Source organism: Lepisma saccharinum, chromosome 5, assembly GCF_977018435.1.
Source record: "Lepisma saccharinum chromosome 5, izLepSacc3.1, whole genome shotgun sequence".
Taxonomy (NCBI): Eukaryota; Metazoa; Arthropoda; class Insecta; order Zygentoma; family Lepismatidae; genus Lepisma; species Lepisma saccharinum.
Window position 1 is genome coordinate 51,855,379 of NC_139233.1, and position 20,309 is coordinate 51,875,687.

The following is a 20,309-nucleotide window of genomic DNA, read 5'->3' on the forward strand; positions in this document are numbered from 1 at the left end:
GAAAAATGTGTTCATTCTTGAACAAGAACACGTATTTAATCACTTCTAGAAAATTTATTATACTTCAATGTGTAGATTATCAGTTAAAATAAGAATACGTTTTTCCATGTTACGTAAAATTAAAGGTTGCGAGTGAGCAGCATATGATGGCCGTACCATTCACAAACAGCTGGCGCGGAGTGATACGTTACTCGAAGTGAGACGGTTGTTTACAGAGGGTCGGAAGGTTTGTGATTCTTACTTTTAAAATGTTGTTCATAAATTGTTGTTAAATTTATATTATAGTGAATATGTAAAATATATTACTTTATAATTTGTATACTGTACTTATACTTTTAAATACCTCTAAATAAAATTAGTTACATTTTACGCTATAATAAGAATTCATTAAACACCTAGGCAACGCCAGGCATCAGCTAGTCTTCTATATAAAAATGGGTGTATGTTTGTTCTGGTATAACTCTCAAACGCCTGCAGCAATTTCAACCAAACTTGGTACACGTACGACTTGCAACATGGAAAGAAATACTGTGAAGGTAAGACACCCCTGGCACCCCTAGGGGTGGGGTGGGAAAGGGGTGACATGTATAAATAATCAAAAACAACCGATATTAGTTTGGAATCCATAGTTTTCGAAGTCTCTAAGCTAATTAGTGACATTCATGATGACCAAACTTGGTACACATATGACTTAAATATGGAAAGAAATTCTGTGGGGGTAAGACACTCCTGGCACCCCTAGGGGTTGTGGTGGGAAGGGGGTGATATGTAAAAAAATCAAAGACTACCGATATTAGTGTGGAATCCATAGTTTTCGGGTTCGCTAAGATGAATAGTGACACTCCCAATGCCGTTCAGCTCCAAGACACTTATGGCACCTCTAGGGGTGGGGGTTGGAAGGGGGTGACATGCAAAAATAATCTAAAACAACCCATATTAGTGTGGAATCCGTAGTTTTCAGGGTCGACAAGATGAATAGGGACACTCCCAATGCCGTTGAACTCCAAGACACCTCTAGCACCCCTAGGGATGGGGGTGACATGTAAAACAACCGATGTTAGGGTAGAATCCATAGTTTTCGGGTTCGTTAAGATGAATAGTGACACTCCCAATACCATTCAACTCCCAAGCCCCTGGCACGCCTAGGGTTGGGGATGGGAAGGGGTGAATGTAAAAATAATCAAAATCGACCGTTATTAGTGTGGAATCCATAGTTCTCGGGGTCGCTAAGGTGAATAGTGACACTCCAAATGCCGTTCAACTCAGAGTTCTTTTTACACTATAGTTAGAATTCATTATTTTCCTGTCTAATAGTAGATTGGGATAAATACACACCCGGGCAACACCAGGCAATCAGCTAGTACTAAATATATATTATAAATATATGTATGATAAATAAAAGATATGTAAATATACAAATATAAGAAAAAGATAGGTAAGGTAAAAAGTAATGTTCCTCATGCATATGGCACTGTGCCATGAAGTCACATTTAAGGGATGTAGGGGGTAGGGCCCCACACATTCTCGATCTCAGACATTTTGGAGGTGTTGTGATCAGCACCACACTCTTGACTGCCTTACCCCCCCTCCCCAGGTACCCATTGATTAGAGATTGGGTGAGCACAGAAACAAATTCATGTGGGGACAAGGCCTCAAAAATTCCGACCTTAGATCATCCAACCTGGGTCACCTACAATTTTTTTTTTTTTAGAATAAAAGGAAGACTCCTAAGCGGGAGCCTTTCCCACACATCAAACTTGCATACCAATTATCTCAAATCTCTTTTCATTCAGAACAGACAAACACAAACATCAATGTCCGAACTGGGATTCAAACCCGGAACCTCGGGCTTCATAGCATGCTGTGCTGACCACTCTGCCATGTAGGCCTACATCGACAAAACTACCTCGGCTCTTATATGAATAAATAGAGGGAAATAATACATTTACATTATTTTCACCATTTTCATATTTCTACTGATGGAAACAATAATTGTGAAAATATAATAAAATAAATAAGATAAAGTAATAATGTAAATATTCTGCTTGTAAAACAAAAATACTATTCCTAGCAGGCCATCTGACTGTTCGGAGGGTCAACTGGTCTCTTGGGAAAACATGCACTTGACCCACCGGCGATACAACTGTGAGTGCTGTAGACAATTTGCTAAAATGCCCGTGCCAGCTAAAGTGTTAAACTATTTGCAGAAGTATTGCATCATTAATAAGAAATTGGCAATTTTACTGATATACTAATAATATACAGATTAATCCATCTCATGTGTGTGTGCTCGTATATCTACTTACTTTTATTATTAATGCATTTCAGTCATGCTGGTTATCAGTATTGTGGAGCTTGTGGTGCCTTTGCATATCGCCAAGTCAGCCCTGTGGTTGTGTAAGTACATGTTTTAAACAGTTGTCATTTCTCTCGTATTTGAAGCTGCTTAGATGCAGGATTAGCTGCGAACTAGAGTAAATTTAGTTCCATCACAATTTATGTTCTTGGTGTTTCTTTTTGTCTGTATTGTGCAATAAGATGTGCACAGATAATTGTGTAAACTCTTCTTAACCACTTGCCTGACACATTATTTTCCCAAAAGTGGTCCATATTTTACACATTTTTTTTATTGCGGGTTTGTAATGTACCGATATCGGCAATTAAGGAACAGTAATGAAATTTTCATTTTTGGGGTCAAAAAAGGTTACCAAACTATTCAAAAAACCTCCATAATTATTAACCCGAGTTAACTCGTACATACATGGAAAGTACTACAAATTTTCAAAATAGCATATAAACTGTGGAAAATAAAATGTCTTCACATTTTAATGTTGAATTCCAGAGACAGATCCAACAGATGAAAGAAAATCTTTGTATTGTACTTTTTGCCACTCTTCGTTGGTGTGGCGTACGAAGCAAGATGCTGATCAACACCACCCATTTTGCATTGTAATCGACCACCACTCGTGGTTTAAGTTTTGCTTTCTGACGTTGTGTTACAGTCATCATTTTAACAGAATGGATGGTTGACAACAATGTCACATCCTTTTTATCTTTCCATTTCATGAGTCACTTTGCCACATTGCAACCCTACTTCTTCATCTTACTTCAATTTGGCTGTTCTTAGAGCCTGTGGTACATCTTTCCTACTGCATTTTAGTGTTCCAAATACATCAGTCTTTTTTTAAATGAACAGATCTGCAAGTTGTGGTGAGTTATAATAATTGTCCATTGTCAAACAGTACCCCTTTCCCAACAAATGATATACCAAAGTAAAGATTTTGGAAGGCGACTGTACACCACCACAACTATCTGTATCTGTCTCTTCAGTACACACACTGTCCACTGTTGTATCACTTCCACTCAGGTCCATTTCCTCCTCCTCCTCCTCTTTACTGTTTGTAAGCTTGTCGTCTCTCATCTTGTCATTCTTCACATGATGGAAAACACTAAAACATGAACAGAATGTATTCACACTCACTCACTACACTCACACAACGACCACAAGTACCACTGGAAAGGTGACAAATACGTAGTGTCATAGGGAATCCGGTAGATGGCAGCAAGCTATCTACACCTTCCATCTAGTGGCCAAAATGAGAATTAACACCTTTTAAAGCTCAAACGAGTCTGTTCGGGTAAGCAGAAAAGTGCACTGCAGTTGCACGATTTTAACGAGATAACTCGGGTAAATAATATGTAAAGCAAAAACAAATTCCGAGTTAACTCGGGTTAATCAGGCAAGTGGTTAATTTGTTTCATCTGATATATCTATTTGATTCCTTCCTTGCTTACCATGCATAGTAAAAATATGTAGGTGTCAGTGTGTGTTTATAGTTCTGGAATTGTCATGTGACTGATTCATGAGATATATAGACCTCTTGTGCTGGGAGTGATCTGGTCAAACTTTCATGTTAAAGATCTGAGTGATGCAAAAGAAGAAGAGAAAGCATAAATCTATATAATGTACCCAAGAAATCAAATAGTGGTCTTGCAGCTTCTTGTGTAACAAATAAATTTAAATCCTTGAGTCCTACTCTAAGTTATGAAGGCCATAGTTAAGGGTCGGTTGTAAATAAATTGAATATGTGTCTTGCAGTTATGCTGTTTTACTGATCATTAGGTTTCTACTGTGTATTATTTTGATGTAATTTGTCAAAGTCCTCTTTTGAGCATAAGAATGTGATGATTAGCTGAAATTGATAAAGCGAGTGGGTACAATTATGCCTAGGCTAGGAGTCAAACACAAACTCAGTCATGGAGCTGGCTTAAAACTGAGAATTTTGTATATTTTTTCTAACAATTGTTGTTTAAATTTACCATAGCCACATACATGCTTATCTCTCTCAAAATTAACTTGATATGTTTACTTTTGTTCAGTTCACATAAGTGGTAGACGGTGTTTATGAATATGTTTATTACATAGAATGCACATTTTTAGTTCTGCTTAAGTTCAAAGTTTCCAAGTAAAAAATACTCCTTAAAGTTTTCTGGCAACTAATAATGAGGACTTAAGACATATCCAGGTGAGCTTTCCAAGCTTTTGAAAACTTTTGTTGCTCTCATCTTGAGCAATTAAGAATTAGTATACAGAGTAAAGCTGTAGAATTTTTTCACCACAAATATATACTTCTAGGTATTGGTTGTAAAAATACATTAAATGTAAGGAAAGTAACACCCATATATGTTAAGTACTGACTCTAGTTTCACAAAGAAATATATATTTTTTTGTACTTTAACAGGAGGCGTGTGTTTATTTTGGGTCCTTCGCATCATGTTCGACTGAGTGGATGTGCTCTTTCTACTGCTTCCAAATACCGTACACCTCTCTATGATCTCACAATTGATATGCAAGGTAAACAAGAAATACTTAGTTTTTACCTTGAGAAGATACTAGATGAATCTTGATCCAACTTTTCTAGGACTGCTTCACACAGGATTGTGGTAGTTACATTCATGATTACTGTCTTTGCATTGTTCATCCTTATTTGTTTCTAATTGCCATAAAAAAAAGTATGTGCTGAAAAGTTAATAAATATTGTAACTCGTCCAGGGATTGAACCTGGTTCACTTTCATGCGATTGTCATTTAGTCTTACTAAACAGCTCATAAGCTGTTTCTTATTTATACACAAAGGCTGTCGCAGAGAAGGTGAGACTAATTCCTGTATAGGAAAACAGCGACCTCCATTGGCTAGCAAATGTACTAGGGCGAAAATTTGGTTCATTAGCTGCCGATTGAGACCAAAATGAGCACAATAGTTCAAAAAGTTGTGACTGTGTAGCAGTTAAAAGACAAGCATGTACATGGACCCCTCCAAGAATCATTAAAATGAAACAAAAAAAAGTGCAAACCACGAAATTTTTATTCAGAATCAACCATATCGAGTAGACATACATCTTTTTTCAAAATAGGCACTATTTACAGCTAAGCAAGTGTTCATATGCTCCTGCCACTTTGTGAATGTCTTTGAAAATTCGTCGTCAGGTAGCAAACTGAAGAAAACTTGCGATCACTTCTTTGTTCGTCATTAAATGACGACCACGTAAAGCGGCCTTTAAAAGTGGAAATAGCCAAAAGTCGCAGGGTGCAAGACCCGGGCTGTATGCAGGAAAATGTCTATAATAAAAAAGCTCGCGAGGTATGCAACCGTATTCACTAGCGTCTCATTAATCATTGACGGTCTTTGACTAGGATGCGCCTGATTCGCGCCCACCTTCAAACAACTTGTGCCATCGGTACTCTGTGGCTCTACTCAGTCTGTCTTGATCGACATATGCCTGTTCAAACATTGCATATGTTTTCGCAGCACTTTTCCCTAAACGTCAACAAAATTTTATGGCATGTCGCTGTTAGTCTTGAATACTCATCGCGAAAAACAATGTTATACACAAAAACCTGGAGGGGTAAACGAAACAGATTCCACGTATATCAACACAGCTGCTCACTAACGTGGTTTCGCAACATGTGACAACTTGCTACGGAAACAGAATGAGTCATCCTACACGACATAACTAGTGCCGAAACCATAGGCAGTGTTGCCAAGCCAGGAAAAAATCTGTCTCACCTTCTCTGCGACAGCCTTTGTATGTGTGGTTAATGCCAAGATAGGATAATTGTAAAACACTGGTGAATCCATTTTGGGTGCACAGATGTAAATACTATATTTTTCTTGATTACATTAATTATGTTCAATTGTGATTAAAGGATCAAATATAAAAGGCCTTATTTGTTCCATGTTCTTTCAGTTAGGCTATGTGTAAATAGTCGACGACAACTTGATTGACAGTACCCAGTTGTGATTGCATATATGAAAGCCACAAAATCCCTATCCACAGTGGTGCATGTACATAAGTAACGGTAACTGGCAGCAGTTTTCTTGTGTGCTGTGTGGGAGAATGCACAAACAAGAAATACGTATGACCCAGAGATGAAACTAGAATGTTGGTTCTTGGGAGATGCTTGGGGACGAACAATAATAATTCTTGAAATGGGTGCATTTATGGATATCCTTAGTTTGCATGAACTAATATAAAATAATTATGGAATGCAAGTTGTAATAAAAAAAACTTGAATGAGGCTCAATTTTCCATTAAATCCAAAGAATTTACTGGAAAGTTTATTTATAATTTGCCTGAATAGTAAATTGCTTGTTTTTAAATCCTTAGCTAACATTGTGTATTTGGTGAAATCAATAGGTAATGATCATTATTGAGTAATGTTTGGGAAGCTGACCTGAATGAGAGAACTTAAACAATATATAAAAAATGGTAAATTGCAAGGCTTAGACCATACTCATACTGATGCTGGTACTCTTTATCAATTCCCAACAATTAAAAGTTGTTCAAAATATTAATAGTATTGTGTAAGTATACCACTCCAATTATGTGTCAATTTGCTAGAAAAATATTCAAGAATTACATCAGAATATTAAAATATCTGGTATGTGAGCACAAAGTTAATTTTTGTCACAGTACTTGTGGAAAGTAAGAGATTAATCTGTTGTTAATTGAGAAAATTTTTTGTAGCTTACATAAACCATTTACAGCACAATCATTATTCTCCATATATTTTACATATTAAATAGGCTCTGAAAAATTGAGTGAATACAATGTGTTGTTGATTTGATAATAAATCAAAGTTTAAATTCAATTCTTATAAATGAGTAACTTCTCCACGAATTCGTAAGGAAAGTTCCGAGACAAAAAACGCTTCAGTAAGCCGATTGGTCAGTTAGTACCAATTAATTGAGGAATAGGAGAGTCTTAACATTGACCTTATTGCTCGGTTCTCTTTCAAAGGAATTGCTAGGTACCTGGATTTGCCCAGAGTTAATGTCTGATATTACAAAGGAAACTCTCAAATGAATTTGTGTGTGCTTTTAACTTCTCTTATTTTATGATGCCCTAGCAGCCTTTCTGATCCAGCCAAATTCTATGTTGGGGACGGAGTAGTGCTACTAATGAAATTCTACTGCCTTGTTGGTGCACCCAGTCCAGCCCTGATGCTTGAGCAACTTCCGTTTGAAAGCATTGACCGCAGGATTTCCAAATCCTTCAAGCAACCCTGGCAATAAAGTTGCTGTCAACTGTGTGCACTTTGCCATGTGCAAATGTCTTTTTGTTTTCTAAAAGGTGGAGAGAGGTGAATATGAGAGTGGACTATTTTTCTTCTTTTCTTTTTCAGTGTATAGTGAACTTGAAAGCACTGGTCAATTTGAATGGATGAATATGACTGTGGATGAGGATGAACACAGCATAGAGATGCATCTCCCGTACATTGCTAAAGTGATGGAAGAGTAAGTTACATTTATTAGTAACCAGTAGAAATGTAAATTTTTCTAATCCTGATTGCAGCAAAATAATGAAGCATTACAAAGTGAACGTATATTTTTATCATTCTTTTGTCTGTATTTAAATTACAAAATAAATCAAATGTAGTAGAAAATAGCAAAGTTAGACATGAATTTCACTACAGAGTGCATATATATGTTAAAATCATGGTGTGGTGCAGTAATTGCGGTGGAAGTATTATGTGATGGAGTTCCGTAAACATGGAACTTTACCACACGTTACTTAGGTATATTCTGTGGTGTTTAGCAAAGGAAGTAAAATTAAGTAACTTATCTTTATTTTAATTTATTCATTGTCAGTATTTGTCTAAATGTAAGAAGGTGATTGAAAGTATCAGTTTAATCTGTAGTGATCATTAGGTCATTTAATTCTTACATGAGAAAAGGTAGAGGCTAGGGATGGATGATGTCATCAAGTAATGTCCGGATTGTTTTTCTTTCTTGTTCTTTCAGCTACAAAGATTCGTTCACCATAGTTCCTGTTCTGGTTGGATCTTTGTCACCCGAGAGAGAAGCTGTGTATGGGAGAATTTTCTCAAGATACTTATCGGATCCCCAGAATCTGTTTGTGATCTCATCTGACTTCTGCCATTGGGGGCAACGTTTCCGTTATACATACTATGATAGATCCTGGGGTGAGATTTATCAGTCCATCCAAACATTGGATAAAGCGGTGAGTTTATATTGGATATAATTTTTTTTAATTCCTTGTAAACTATGTTTTTATTTTCTTGTAGTTTACGGTTATTACAAGCATAAGAAAACAGTTTTTCTTTGTGACGTTTCAGGAGAACACACGCTCCTTTCATCAGACATTTATTTTCATTTTGACTAAAGATACAGTTATAACAATGGTTAGTAATTTTTTAAACAAAAAGAATCCGTTATATAATGGATGTTGTCAATGTTACATTGTTGTAATATAGAAACTTAACTGTGAAAAAAGCAGTCTGTTTTGTTTTTATTTGAGATTTTTTAAATTTTTTTAAATTATGAATCCCAAATATCATCAGGTAATTCAAATTCATCATTGTTTTCACAAAGTCTCTTGATGTTTTCTGTTACATTAAATTTTAAAGATGGTGGCTTACTCCATTTGTGAAAAAGAAAACTCCATACTGGATCTATGTTACCATTTTCATTATTTAATTTATTCCAGTGTTCTTCTGCAATGAATGAAGCTTCCCAGACATTCAACTCTGTGTTTCCTGTTAATCTTTTTAAAACCCTTCTCTTTTTAATCAAATGTTTCTCTTCGATGATATGAGTTGACAAACCTGTTCTTGGGTTTAGATTTATAATGTCCAAATCGTGTTCGTGCCATCTTATTGCCATTTTCCTTGCTGTTTGTCCCACATAATCCTTTGAACATGAAAAACTTATATTATATATTCCTGTGGTTTCCACATCTGGTAGAGAGTTTCTCATTTTGAATTCATTAAATGTACATTCCAAACTTCTTGGTGATTTAAAAACAATTTTGAAATCAAAACTTCTAAAAATTTTGCAATTTTATGTGAGAATCCTTTGTGGAATGGAATGCACACAAATTTCTTTTCAACAGATTTTTCATCTTTGTCTGCATTTCTCTTTTCCTTTAGTTTTCTTGCGACTTGTTTTTTGATTTGGTTTATTCTGTTAGTGTGAAAGCCATTTTCTTTTGCAATATTAAAAAGCCTTTCTTCTTCATTTTTGATATCCTCATTATTAGAACATAGTCTTTGGTCTCTCAGGAAAAAAATTGAAAATATATTATCCATTGTTATACGCGAATGTTCTGAATTAGCATGGATGTATTTTTCACCCGCTAATTTTTTTCTATGGACTGATGTTTGAATTGTTGAGTCAGTTGTCTTAATTTGCAGATCAAGGAAAGAAATTACATTGTTATTCATGGGTTCGCAAGTGAATTTTATGCGACGATGTGATTCATTTAACAATTTAAATACGTCCATGATGGTGTTCTCATTTTTAGCAATAATTAGCACATCATCTACATATCTGATGTAGAGTTTGATATCCGCACCTATCGCATTAACAATTGGAGATTCTATGTAATGAAGGAAAATGCTGGAGATGATTCTGGATACTGGTTTTCCCATTGATAGACCATTACTTTGCTGATAGATTTTGCCATCAAATATAAAGTAATTGTAATTTGCACATACAGTAAACCATCGAACCATTTCCCATGATTCTACTGGGTTAACCTTCATCTCAATAAGCCATCTGTGTAATGCATCTGTGGCATCTTCTATTGGGACACTAGGATATAAATTTTCAACATCAAAACTTGCAATACGATACTCATTATTCCAAACTATATTTTTTAGTTTCTGTTTCACTTCATATGCATTTTTAACACTGAATGGTGTTTTTTGTTTAATTATAGCAAGTCTTTCAACTAAATATTTGGATAGTTTGTATGCAGGATGTGTGAAAGTTGCAATGATGGGTAGGAAATATTTAGTGGGGCTGGTAAGTCCACTAATGCATTATTTGCTAGTTGTATTGGAGTTCCCGGTTTGTGAGTTTTTGGTAGTCCAAAGGCAATCGGCAGGGTTGAATTTTTGACAATGAGTTTTTTCTTCATTTCTCTTGGTATTGTGATACTGCTTTCAATTACTTTCCCTCATTTATTATTTTATTTATAGGGTTTCGAGAGGTTTCTGTGAAATTGTTTACTTTGAAACATTCTTCCATTTTTTCTTTATAGTCCTTAATTCGGATAAGGACAGGTTTATTTTCCTTGTCCGATTTTATTAAGAAAATGTTGTTTTCTTTCAACCAGATCTTGAAACCATGAACTTTTTTCCCCAACCTTATATGCTCTTTCTCCTGTTTTGTGTATTTTGGACCTCTGTTATTTCTTCTGTTGTATTCAAAACTCAACCGTTCATCAAGAGCATCATGTGTGAGACTTTGCAATTTTTTCTTTTCCTCCTCATCATCTAAGAAATTCAGTGCTTTTTCAATTGAAATCACAAAATCTTCCTTGTGTATATAAGCACTACCAACTGAAAATTTCATTCTGAATTGAAAAATTTGTATATACTCATCAGGTACCTCAATATCTGTAAGATTTATAAATAATCTGTTGTCAATGTTCTTAGTTTCTATTTTACCAGTGACATTAACTGCTTCTCTTCTTTCATTGTTGTTGTATATAACTTGTTCTTGAATTAGCTGGTAGAATTTCCTATCAAGTCTCCTTTCTGAAAGCTACCGCTAGGGGTGCTGGTGTAGATTAAAAAGAGAAGGGTTTTAAAAAGATTAACAGGAAACACAGAGTTGAATGTCTGGGAAGCTTCATTCATTGCAGAAGAACACTGGAATAAATTAAATAATGAAAATGGTAACATAGATCCAGTATGGAGTTTTCTTTTTCACAAATGGAGTAAGCCACCATCTTTAAAATTTAATGTAACAGAAAACATCAAGAGACTTTGTGAAAACAATGATGAATTTGAATTACCTGATGATATTTGGGATTCATAATTTAAAAAAAATTAAAAAATCTCAAATAAAAACAAAACAGACTGCTTTTTTCACAGTTAAGTTTCTATATTACAACAATGTAACATTGACAACATCCATTATATAACGGATTCTTTTTGTTTAAAAAATTACTAACCATTGTTATAACTGTATCTTTAGTCAAAATGAAAATAAATGTCTGATGAAAGGAGCGTGTGTTCTCCTGAAACGTCACAAAGAAAAACTGTTTTCTTATGCTTGTAATAACCGTAAACTACAAGAAAATAATTCTATAATGCAAGCAATGCGTACATACAAGAAAAAGAACTATGTTTTTAGCTTATTGAAAAGTTAATAGAATTGTGGCTTGACTGGAGATTGAACTTGGATCATTTGTCACCAAAGCTCTACCACACGTGAATAAAACATTATGATATATGATACAGGATAAGGAAAGAATGTTGGGGTATGTTACCATGCAACCATCTTGGAGTCAACTTCAAATTTTTAAGTTGAATTTGGTCATGTGACAACAAAATGGGCTAGGATTTGATGAATAAGATGATAATATAAGACGTAAGAGAGTTACTAAAGATATATCCGGGAAACTTGCTTGTAAATGTTCTCTTAATTTCGGTGGCCTCTGCCACCATCCACTTGGGAACTTGATGCTTTACTGTTAGGTTGGCTTCCGGTTCCTGTTGTTTCCTCGACTACCGCTAGGGGTGCTGGTGTAGCCATTTTGTCTGCTGGGCATGATGGGTTTGAGTTGTTGTAATAGCGGGAGCCAAACATGATGACCCTGACCACTGTCGATGTTCAGCTCGTGCTGAAAGTACGTAATTGCATACGTCTCTTCGATTTTGGTGTCGATTAGGGTGTGCGATGTATGCCTAACAGAAACTTTTTGGATCCTGTATTTGTTGAACTTGAGGTGCCTTGCTAGTCTGATAGTGGGTTGGGATTTTTTTGCATCCGTTAAGTGCTGTTGTATACTCTCGTTGACAGATCTGATGGATCTTCCAATGTAATGTGAGTTGCACTCACACTGGGCTTCATATACACCTGGGTTGTCTACTGGGGAAAGGAATGATCTCTTGTGTTTGCTTAGGGCACTGGCTATTTTGTTCACTGGTTTGTGTGCGAGTTTGATGTCATATTGTTTCAGGGTCTTGGCTAGGCGGTTGGATGTAGTCTGGTGGTGAGGGAAAGCAAACCATTTAGCTTTATTGCTGTTGGCTGGGTGGAGTAGGTTAGGTTGTCGTACTTGCATTTCCGCTTTGCTGCACCATGTAGAGAGTTGATGTACTGTGTATCCATTTTGAAGTCCTATGTCTGGGACTATGGTAACTTCTTCCTTCAAATCTTCTTCACTTCGACAGTGCGAGAAAGCTCTTCTGTAGAAGTTAAGCCATACATTGGCTTTATGTTGGGGTGGGTGGTTGGAAAAGGAGTGAATATACTGGTTCCCTGCCCCTGGTTTTCTATAGACCATGGTAGTGAATTTCTTGTCCCTCCTTTTGATGGTTAGATCTAGTAAGTTAATGATGTCTTGGTTTTCCCGTTCTATTGTAAATTTCAACCTGGGGTGAATGTTGCTAAGTTTTTCTAAACGACCAAAACAAATGGATGGTGGCAGAGGCCACCGAAATTAATGGAACATTTACAAGTAAGTTTTGCGGATATAGCTTTAGTAACTTGCTTACGTATTATATTATCAACCGTGTTGTTTATTCCCCTTAACATGAATAAGATGATAATGTTCTTAAATTCAATGTAACTTTAACCTTTACGCAGCAGAGTGTAAACCCATTGAAAATTGGACATTTTCAAGCACATGCTTTTCAAACTTGCTGCAAATCATATCTCTAGAACTAATTGTCTTTGAGAGACAAAATTGGTTTTGTTTCCTTTCCTAAAGACCGGGCTTTTAGCGGAGGTAAAATTTAAACATTCTGCCTCCCAATAATTAGTGTTAAATGAAAATGTATGCAAAGTTTCATTGAAAACAGACCGATACTTCTTCGCTAAAAAATAAATACTATGTATAGGAGCAGCAGTGTTGCCAGCTTATGGAACAACGTTCAGAATCTTGCTTCTAGTGTTGTCCCTGTGGATGCTGCAGCGAAACACAACAAAAGACCACTCCTTGATACGTAATGCCCATACCTAAATTTTATGTACTTTCAGAAAATTTTGACTTTGGGCCTTTGGACCTTGGACCCTTAATTGTTGCATATTGCTTAAAGTGCTGCTTTTTACTCATTGCTACGGGTAAGATTTAAATTTTGCCAAAAAATGCAGCAGTTGAAAAGAGAGCCATTTTTATAAATCTTTCCCATAATATTACGGAGTTAAAAAAAGGACTTCTTCAATTTCCACTTGTAGAGAGAGGTTAAACCTTATGCTGCTTAAAACCTAAATTATCGACAGTTTTACTGATGCATTCAAGATCAATTGAGTAGCAATCACTAAAATATGCAACTCCTACAAACATGTTTTCCATGTGTCCACAAATTGAACTGCAGTTCTTCATAGATTATCAGTAGAGCCCGGAGTTTTATGTAATATGAAATTACAAAATATGTACATAAATATGTAACAATAATTGATAAAATATGTACCTAAATATGTAGTATCATAGAATATGTAATAATAATAAAGTATCCAAGCAAGAATTCTTATAGATATTTATTTTATTTGGACATATTCAACGTAATTTTAAGGACATAAGTTGTGAAATTAACCCTTTCGAGGCAGATGATGAAATATTCGTCATGCATGGAAATTCCAGAAGGATGGGGCTCATTTTAAGCAAAATGTAACATGTTGGAAAATGTTTTTTTTTTTTAAAAAAAAAAAAAAAAGTTGTAATAACACGATAAATGCCAATGAGGGCTCATTTTATTTAGAATTTCGATGGCTTTCGTTCGGTAAGGTAAACATATCGATATGTATCCATTTTTGGAAACAACAGACAGAGGAATTAAATTTTTTTTCTTCAAAGTTTGACTAGCTTCCATCCGGTAGCATTCATCGATCTGGGCAAACCACCACTTGTTGCTGATTGCCTCAAGTTATGTAATGGCGAATACATAGTATCAGAACGATAATACAAATAGTATTTTTTTTAAAAAAAAAGATGAAAGGTCAAGGAGAATGTTTATCACAACTGACTGGAAACTCCTTCAGAAATTTGCCCATTGATTCGAACTGAAAGCTTGAAAAGGAGTAGGATTGTTCGCAAGGGCACGAACTCTTACACCTGGCTGTCCAGAGAAGGGAAGAACATTTGGCCCTCCCCGATGTCTATCACCCCCTCTTCACTTCTTCCCACTGCACTGGCATCACCACTATCTTCATTCTCCTCTAATTCTTCTTCATCTACCCCCCCTTCCTTTTCTGGTTCTTCTCGATCATCTTCTGGCACACCCTGTATATCTTCAACTTCTGTTTCATCCCCCGTGTCAAACCCCTCCTCCAACAAGTCACAAATTTCTCCTGGCCGAAGAGATGCCATCACAAAAGACTCTTTCTTCTCATGACAAGGTTTCAAAAGCACTCATGTTCATAGCCCAATAACAAGAGTGATTTGTACACCCAAACTCCTTGCCTGCAAGCGCATATTACATTTTACCCACACCTCTCCCCTCCCCCAAAGACCATAGCCACCTGTGTGGCACAGATGCCAGGAAAAGCACTCTCGAATAATGCTATACAGAAAGGCTTCCTACTCCTCCCACTTCCCCACCTGTTGCTAAGTGGAAAAAACAGTACAAACAAAGCTCTAATCCCTTTCTTCCTTCCAGAGCCAAATTTACTGCGTAGAAATGACGCTTCTTTAGAACTTGAAAGACTGAGCCCTTTAACTTATAAAGCCTTGAAAAACACGTGAGCTTTTGTTGTGTCTTTTAACCTTTAGTACGCCGTGCGGTCTGACGAAAGTAAACCCAGTGTCGCCGAGGCTTTGAGCGCAAAATTTGAATTCGTATACATAGTGGAGAAAAATCGTAATAACTCTGGCACTATGGGACCAATCTACTTCGGATAACTTTTGTTTTGCAGGTAATACATCGGTGCATGCAACCATGTAAAATTTGGATGCCCCAACCATGGGGGTGGGGGGGGGGTTACGGGCGGGGGCTGCATCCCCCGAATTTCAATGAAAAAACATAAAAATGAGGAGTTTGCCCTCCTCTTCTCCAGCTACTTTGGGGAAAAACCGGAACTTTTGCTTTTTTTTTCTTCAAAGAATGGACCTTTCGCAACAGAATGAAACTTGATTCATGTTCGTGGGTGCAATACAATTTGAATAATAAGGCAAAACGTAAAACTCTGTTTTTTTCCTCAAAACAGCGAATTTTAGCCAATTTGCATATTATTCATAAAATTGTTATAACTCGGACACTATGGGACCAATCTACTTCGGATAACTTTTGTTTTGCAGGTAGAACATCAGTGCATGCAACCATGTAAAATTTGTCTATACTTCTGGATAGACTCATGATTCTGGCTTCTGGCCTCGGGCTGTCGTCAGGCTTCATTGCATTTCTAACATAGAGGCGACAGAAAGCTGACACCGCTAAACCTCTTCCAATCCAGCCTCTCCTTGACCCTCCCCCCTGCTACTACTTTCGGCTGGATCACCAGGTCTAAACACAAAGAAGAATGTGTGCCTTATCAGTATTAAATCACAGCGTTGGAAGCTTGGAGGAAAACAACATCGTAAATACCAAGCATTCATTGTGTCTGTCAAGTGTAAGCCCAAACACGTGACATATTCCGAGAAAGGAGGGGAGGGGGGATTTGGAATTTTCGTAAACACATGTTCCCGAACCAAACTGTCAGTGTTTCAACCTCAATATACAAATATAAGTGTGGCAAACCCTCGATAATTGTATCTAAAGCTGTTTGTTCCATATATGCAACCGTGGCTGACAGGGACATACTTTTTTTGTTCGACATATGGAACGGCGGGGGACTAAAGGTTAACAATCTGCCTGGCGACACGACAATGAAGTCAGTCTCTCCCCGATGATGACGGCAGATATAAGGTGGATGCTTGGAGATTAAAGCCAAAAAGATTGTGTTTTTTTTATTTATTCGGTTTCCTGTTTATTGAACATTTATTATGAAGATATGTGTTTGCCGAAATATTCGTCAACCGTCCTTCAGTTACTTTTGTCATCTGGAGGCTCCACCTCGAAAGGGTTAAAATTTGTATCAAATTTATAAATTCAAAAAAGCACAGCAACGTGCACATATTTAAGAAACCAATTAATTACTTTTCACATCTTCGTAACTTTCGAAACAAATCTACAGGAAGAACAATTGAATGAAAATACATAGCTACTTTTGTACTTTTTTGTCAAGGGAACTGTAACTCGCTACGTACAGTAAAGTAGCTTTCTTGTGCACCAATGCCAAGTTTCAAGGTGCTTTGCCTAAACCTAAAAGTGAAACGAAAATATGTAACCAGTAAGGGGAGGAGAGGGAAACTCCAGCATCTTTCGATAAATAACAGTTCCAGTAATTTTTTATTATTGTTATTATTTTTTTTTCTTCAGCCTGTCTTTTGACTTGACAGTCAATTTTTGGTGACCGTAAGCACTATGCATCTCATTGATTAGAAAATATGACATCATATGAGACACAAATTTTCTTTGTTTCAGAGATCGAAAATGTAGGAAAAAATCGCAGAAATATGTTGTTGTATGTAAAGTAAATTAGCAAATATGTATGTGACGTAAAACTTATGCAAAATTATATCAGTTACATAATTCGTTGACATTTTTGTGTTCAAGGTATGTATCTAGAAAGGAATAGAATATTTAATTACATACAAATCATAGCTCTAATTATCAGTATTGAATGTTTTATTTCAATATGTAGGAGATTTTTGTTTATTTATTGTTGAGTTGATGTTTTTAAGTCCACTTTATGCACAGTAAGGCTAATCGGGACTGGACCTACAGTTTAAAGTGGGATCTGAACCACTTGTGCCTCCACCGGGTATCGAACCCGGGACCCCTCGATTACAAGGCAATGACGCTACCACTGCGCCATGGGGGAGGCTTTTGTTTATATATGTTTGTAATTTTAAATAATTTATTATTCTCAATTCTCAGGGTATGGACACCATAGAGAAGTTGAATCCACAAGCTTTCACAGATTATCTTAAGAAGTTTGGTAATACTATATGTGGAAGACATCCAATCGGAGTATTGCTACAGGTAATATAAATTAAAAGCAATTTTTGTAGTAGGAGCTCCAAAAATTTTAGTCTTGACCCAGCAACATGAGGACAATTGGGGAGCTACTTGAATATAGTAGAAGTGGATCTAGATTTTTAAAGCCAGAAAACTTTGTCAGTGGAACTTGCGGTATTGATCTTTCATAACTGAAAGAAAAGCAGCTTGGCAGGTCTTCAGCCTCAAAGTGCAGCTTAACAATAGATATAGCAATAGGTTTCATGATATAAAATATATTTGTTGTTGTGATATTTAATATAATTTGCTAGGAAGTCAGACATCTTAATTTTGAATCCTGGGTGAGATATGACTGTGTAAGTGTTTTTTCCACCATTGACCCTCCTTGTTAAATTAACCTTAAGAGATAAAAGCAACATAAAATAATCAGAATAGAAATGACACATTGTAAGAAGCATAGTAAAACATTGTAAAGATAACAATAGGAAGTTTGTGGTGAATGAAAAAATCAAAATTTTGGTTTAGGCTACACAACTAAATGGCTAGTCCAGTCTAGGCATGTATATACTTTTTGTTATTCAAGCTTTTGCCATGTCATGTGGCTTCCTCAGAAGTAAGGCAAGAATAGTAAGTTAAAAACACGTAAAAGGTAAGTTGGGTTAAAAGAGGTTAAAAATGGAAGGTAAAACAATTCAGTGTGTCCTATCACCTTGGATTGTCCTTTCTTTGATGTATCATATTGGCAAATTGGGAACACCATTTACATCTGAATCCCAAAAGGTAAATGCTGTATGTTATGGATGCCCCTTCACCTTCCCTGTTCCTCTTTTCCCATTGTACATTATCAAATCCCACAAACAATACATGGATATCATCTTTACAGGCTATTCAGAATATTCAGAAGACCACGAACAGCCACAAGATGTCCCTGAAGTTTCTGAAGTATGCGCAGTCAAGCCAGTGCTACAACATGAATGATTCTTCGGTCAGTTACGCTGCTGCTTCCCTTATCTTTGAATAACAAGTGCAGGTTTTAGCCCCAATATTTGCATGTGATTGGGTCTGCTTGTTATGGAGAACGTTCCATTCTTGGAGGTTGAGGATATCTTTACTGGTAGGAGACACATGCCTATGTATGATATAACCATAACAAACAATATATTTACACAGTATACACTTTCACAGCAGAATAGATCATAAGATGATGACTTTGTTGACTACCATCAAACTAATTTTTGATGGCAATTAGGTGACTATGGTGATCTGAATTTTTTTAAAAATTAGTGTGCCAGTCATCATGTTTAGACAATGATGAGTAAGTTTTTCAGGTTTTGCTGTATAATGCAGACCTTTTTGCAGTTACATGATTTTTGTTATATGAACATTAATTTTTTATGCTTGTATATTGAATGGATCTGATAAATTTATGAATGTAACAACAATGTATGTGAGGAGAATTAACTGCATTTTTTATGTAATTATTGGTGATGTCACATGAAATGATTTGTAGTGAGTTTACAGTAAAGATCTGAAATAAATCTGCTGGTTGACAGTTTCGTTTGCTGAGAGAAAAACGAACCTGAGAATTGTATCGAGTGGCTGAAAAGAATAAATTTAACAATTTGGAGCTGAATTTACTGTGTATATTCTTAATATGCACAGAAAAAAGAGGCCCTTCAGTTGTTAAATTTTATTTCAGTCTCTAGTAGTTTGTGAGCAATCAGTATGAATGTGATCATTGACTAAAAAGAGTTTAATGGAAGGGCCAATAAGTAGTACTACATTGATTTGCTATTTCATAGGTTTTCTAGTTTACCTAATTTTCTTATTTACATCTCATGGTTTCGGTGACAGTGGACGTTTAAAAATATATTGAATATTCACTTTTAATTATTTGGCGTCCAGACAGATCAATCGAGTTAATACAGTGTATGCATGTAGTACAGTAACACTTTCCTTAATTTACTGCAGGAAGACTACATGTGCAAATCATTTTAAAACAAGGTCACCAAGGGTTTTCACATCACAGATTCATTATAGCAGATGTCCATACATAATCAAATTCTTGCCTCTTAACTTTCCCAGCATAACCTTTGTAACTATGGAGATCCCTTCTTCTGAAATTCTACACTTGAGCTCCTCTACAATTTGTGACAAAAGGGGCATGTAATGGACAAGATCCCAAATGTAGCCCCATAAGTGTAAGTCTATGGGAATGAAATTCGGCAACCGTATTGGCCATTTCATGGGGCAATCTTCCCTTTCTTGCCTTGAGGAATCTTTTGGTGTTCAGATGTTTATTTTCTGTGGCCACAAAACAACTGGTGTTGGCATAAATTGCCTTCTTGTGTGGTGCTGGTTTGTGACAGTCAATGAGATAATTCATGATGGATTCAGTGAAGGGAATCCAGAGGAGAAGGCAGGGGACTAATCTTATAAAGGACTTAATTACAGGTAAGACTGATTCAGATCATTGTAGGAAGACAACAGTTTGAAACTGAAAGTCGATTTCTGGGTTTGTAGTTGTAGTACTTTCCTTGATACTAATAGAGTTTCTCCATCACAAAGCATCACTATCACCTTGTAATCAAGTGTGCCAAGATTTGATTGCTGGTGGAAGTACATTGCACAGTGGTGCGGATCCCAGTTTAAACTGTAGGTCCAGTCCCAATTAGTCTATTAATACAAGCTTGACTAGCGCATGCGGTACTTTTTTTTTCACCTTTGCTGAGAACTTAAAAGTCTGGTGATATGCCTATTTTGTACCCAGT

The 20,309-nt window shown here is 36.2% G+C and overlaps 1 protein-coding gene across 1 annotated transcript in view; it reads left to right on the top strand.

The window, feature by feature from the left end:
- LOC145988367 (protein MEMO1-like) overlaps positions 1–19,090 on the top strand; it is a 32,011-nt gene extending 12,921 nt beyond the window's left edge. Inside the window, exons 3-8 of the mRNA XM_083123247.1 lie at positions 2,329–2,397; positions 4,743–4,855; positions 7,687–7,798; positions 8,306–8,525; positions 17,458–17,562; positions 18,422–19,090. Of these exons, the coding sequence (XP_082979373.1) occupies positions 2,329–2,397; positions 4,743–4,855; positions 7,687–7,798; positions 8,306–8,525; positions 17,458–17,562; positions 18,422–18,559 (757 nt within the window). The 3' untranslated portion in view covers positions 18,560–19,090. The remainder of the gene's footprint in view (positions 1–2,328; positions 2,398–4,742; positions 4,856–7,686; positions 7,799–8,305; positions 8,526–17,457; positions 17,563–18,421) is intronic.
- Positions 19,091–20,309: the final 1,219 nt, after the last annotated feature.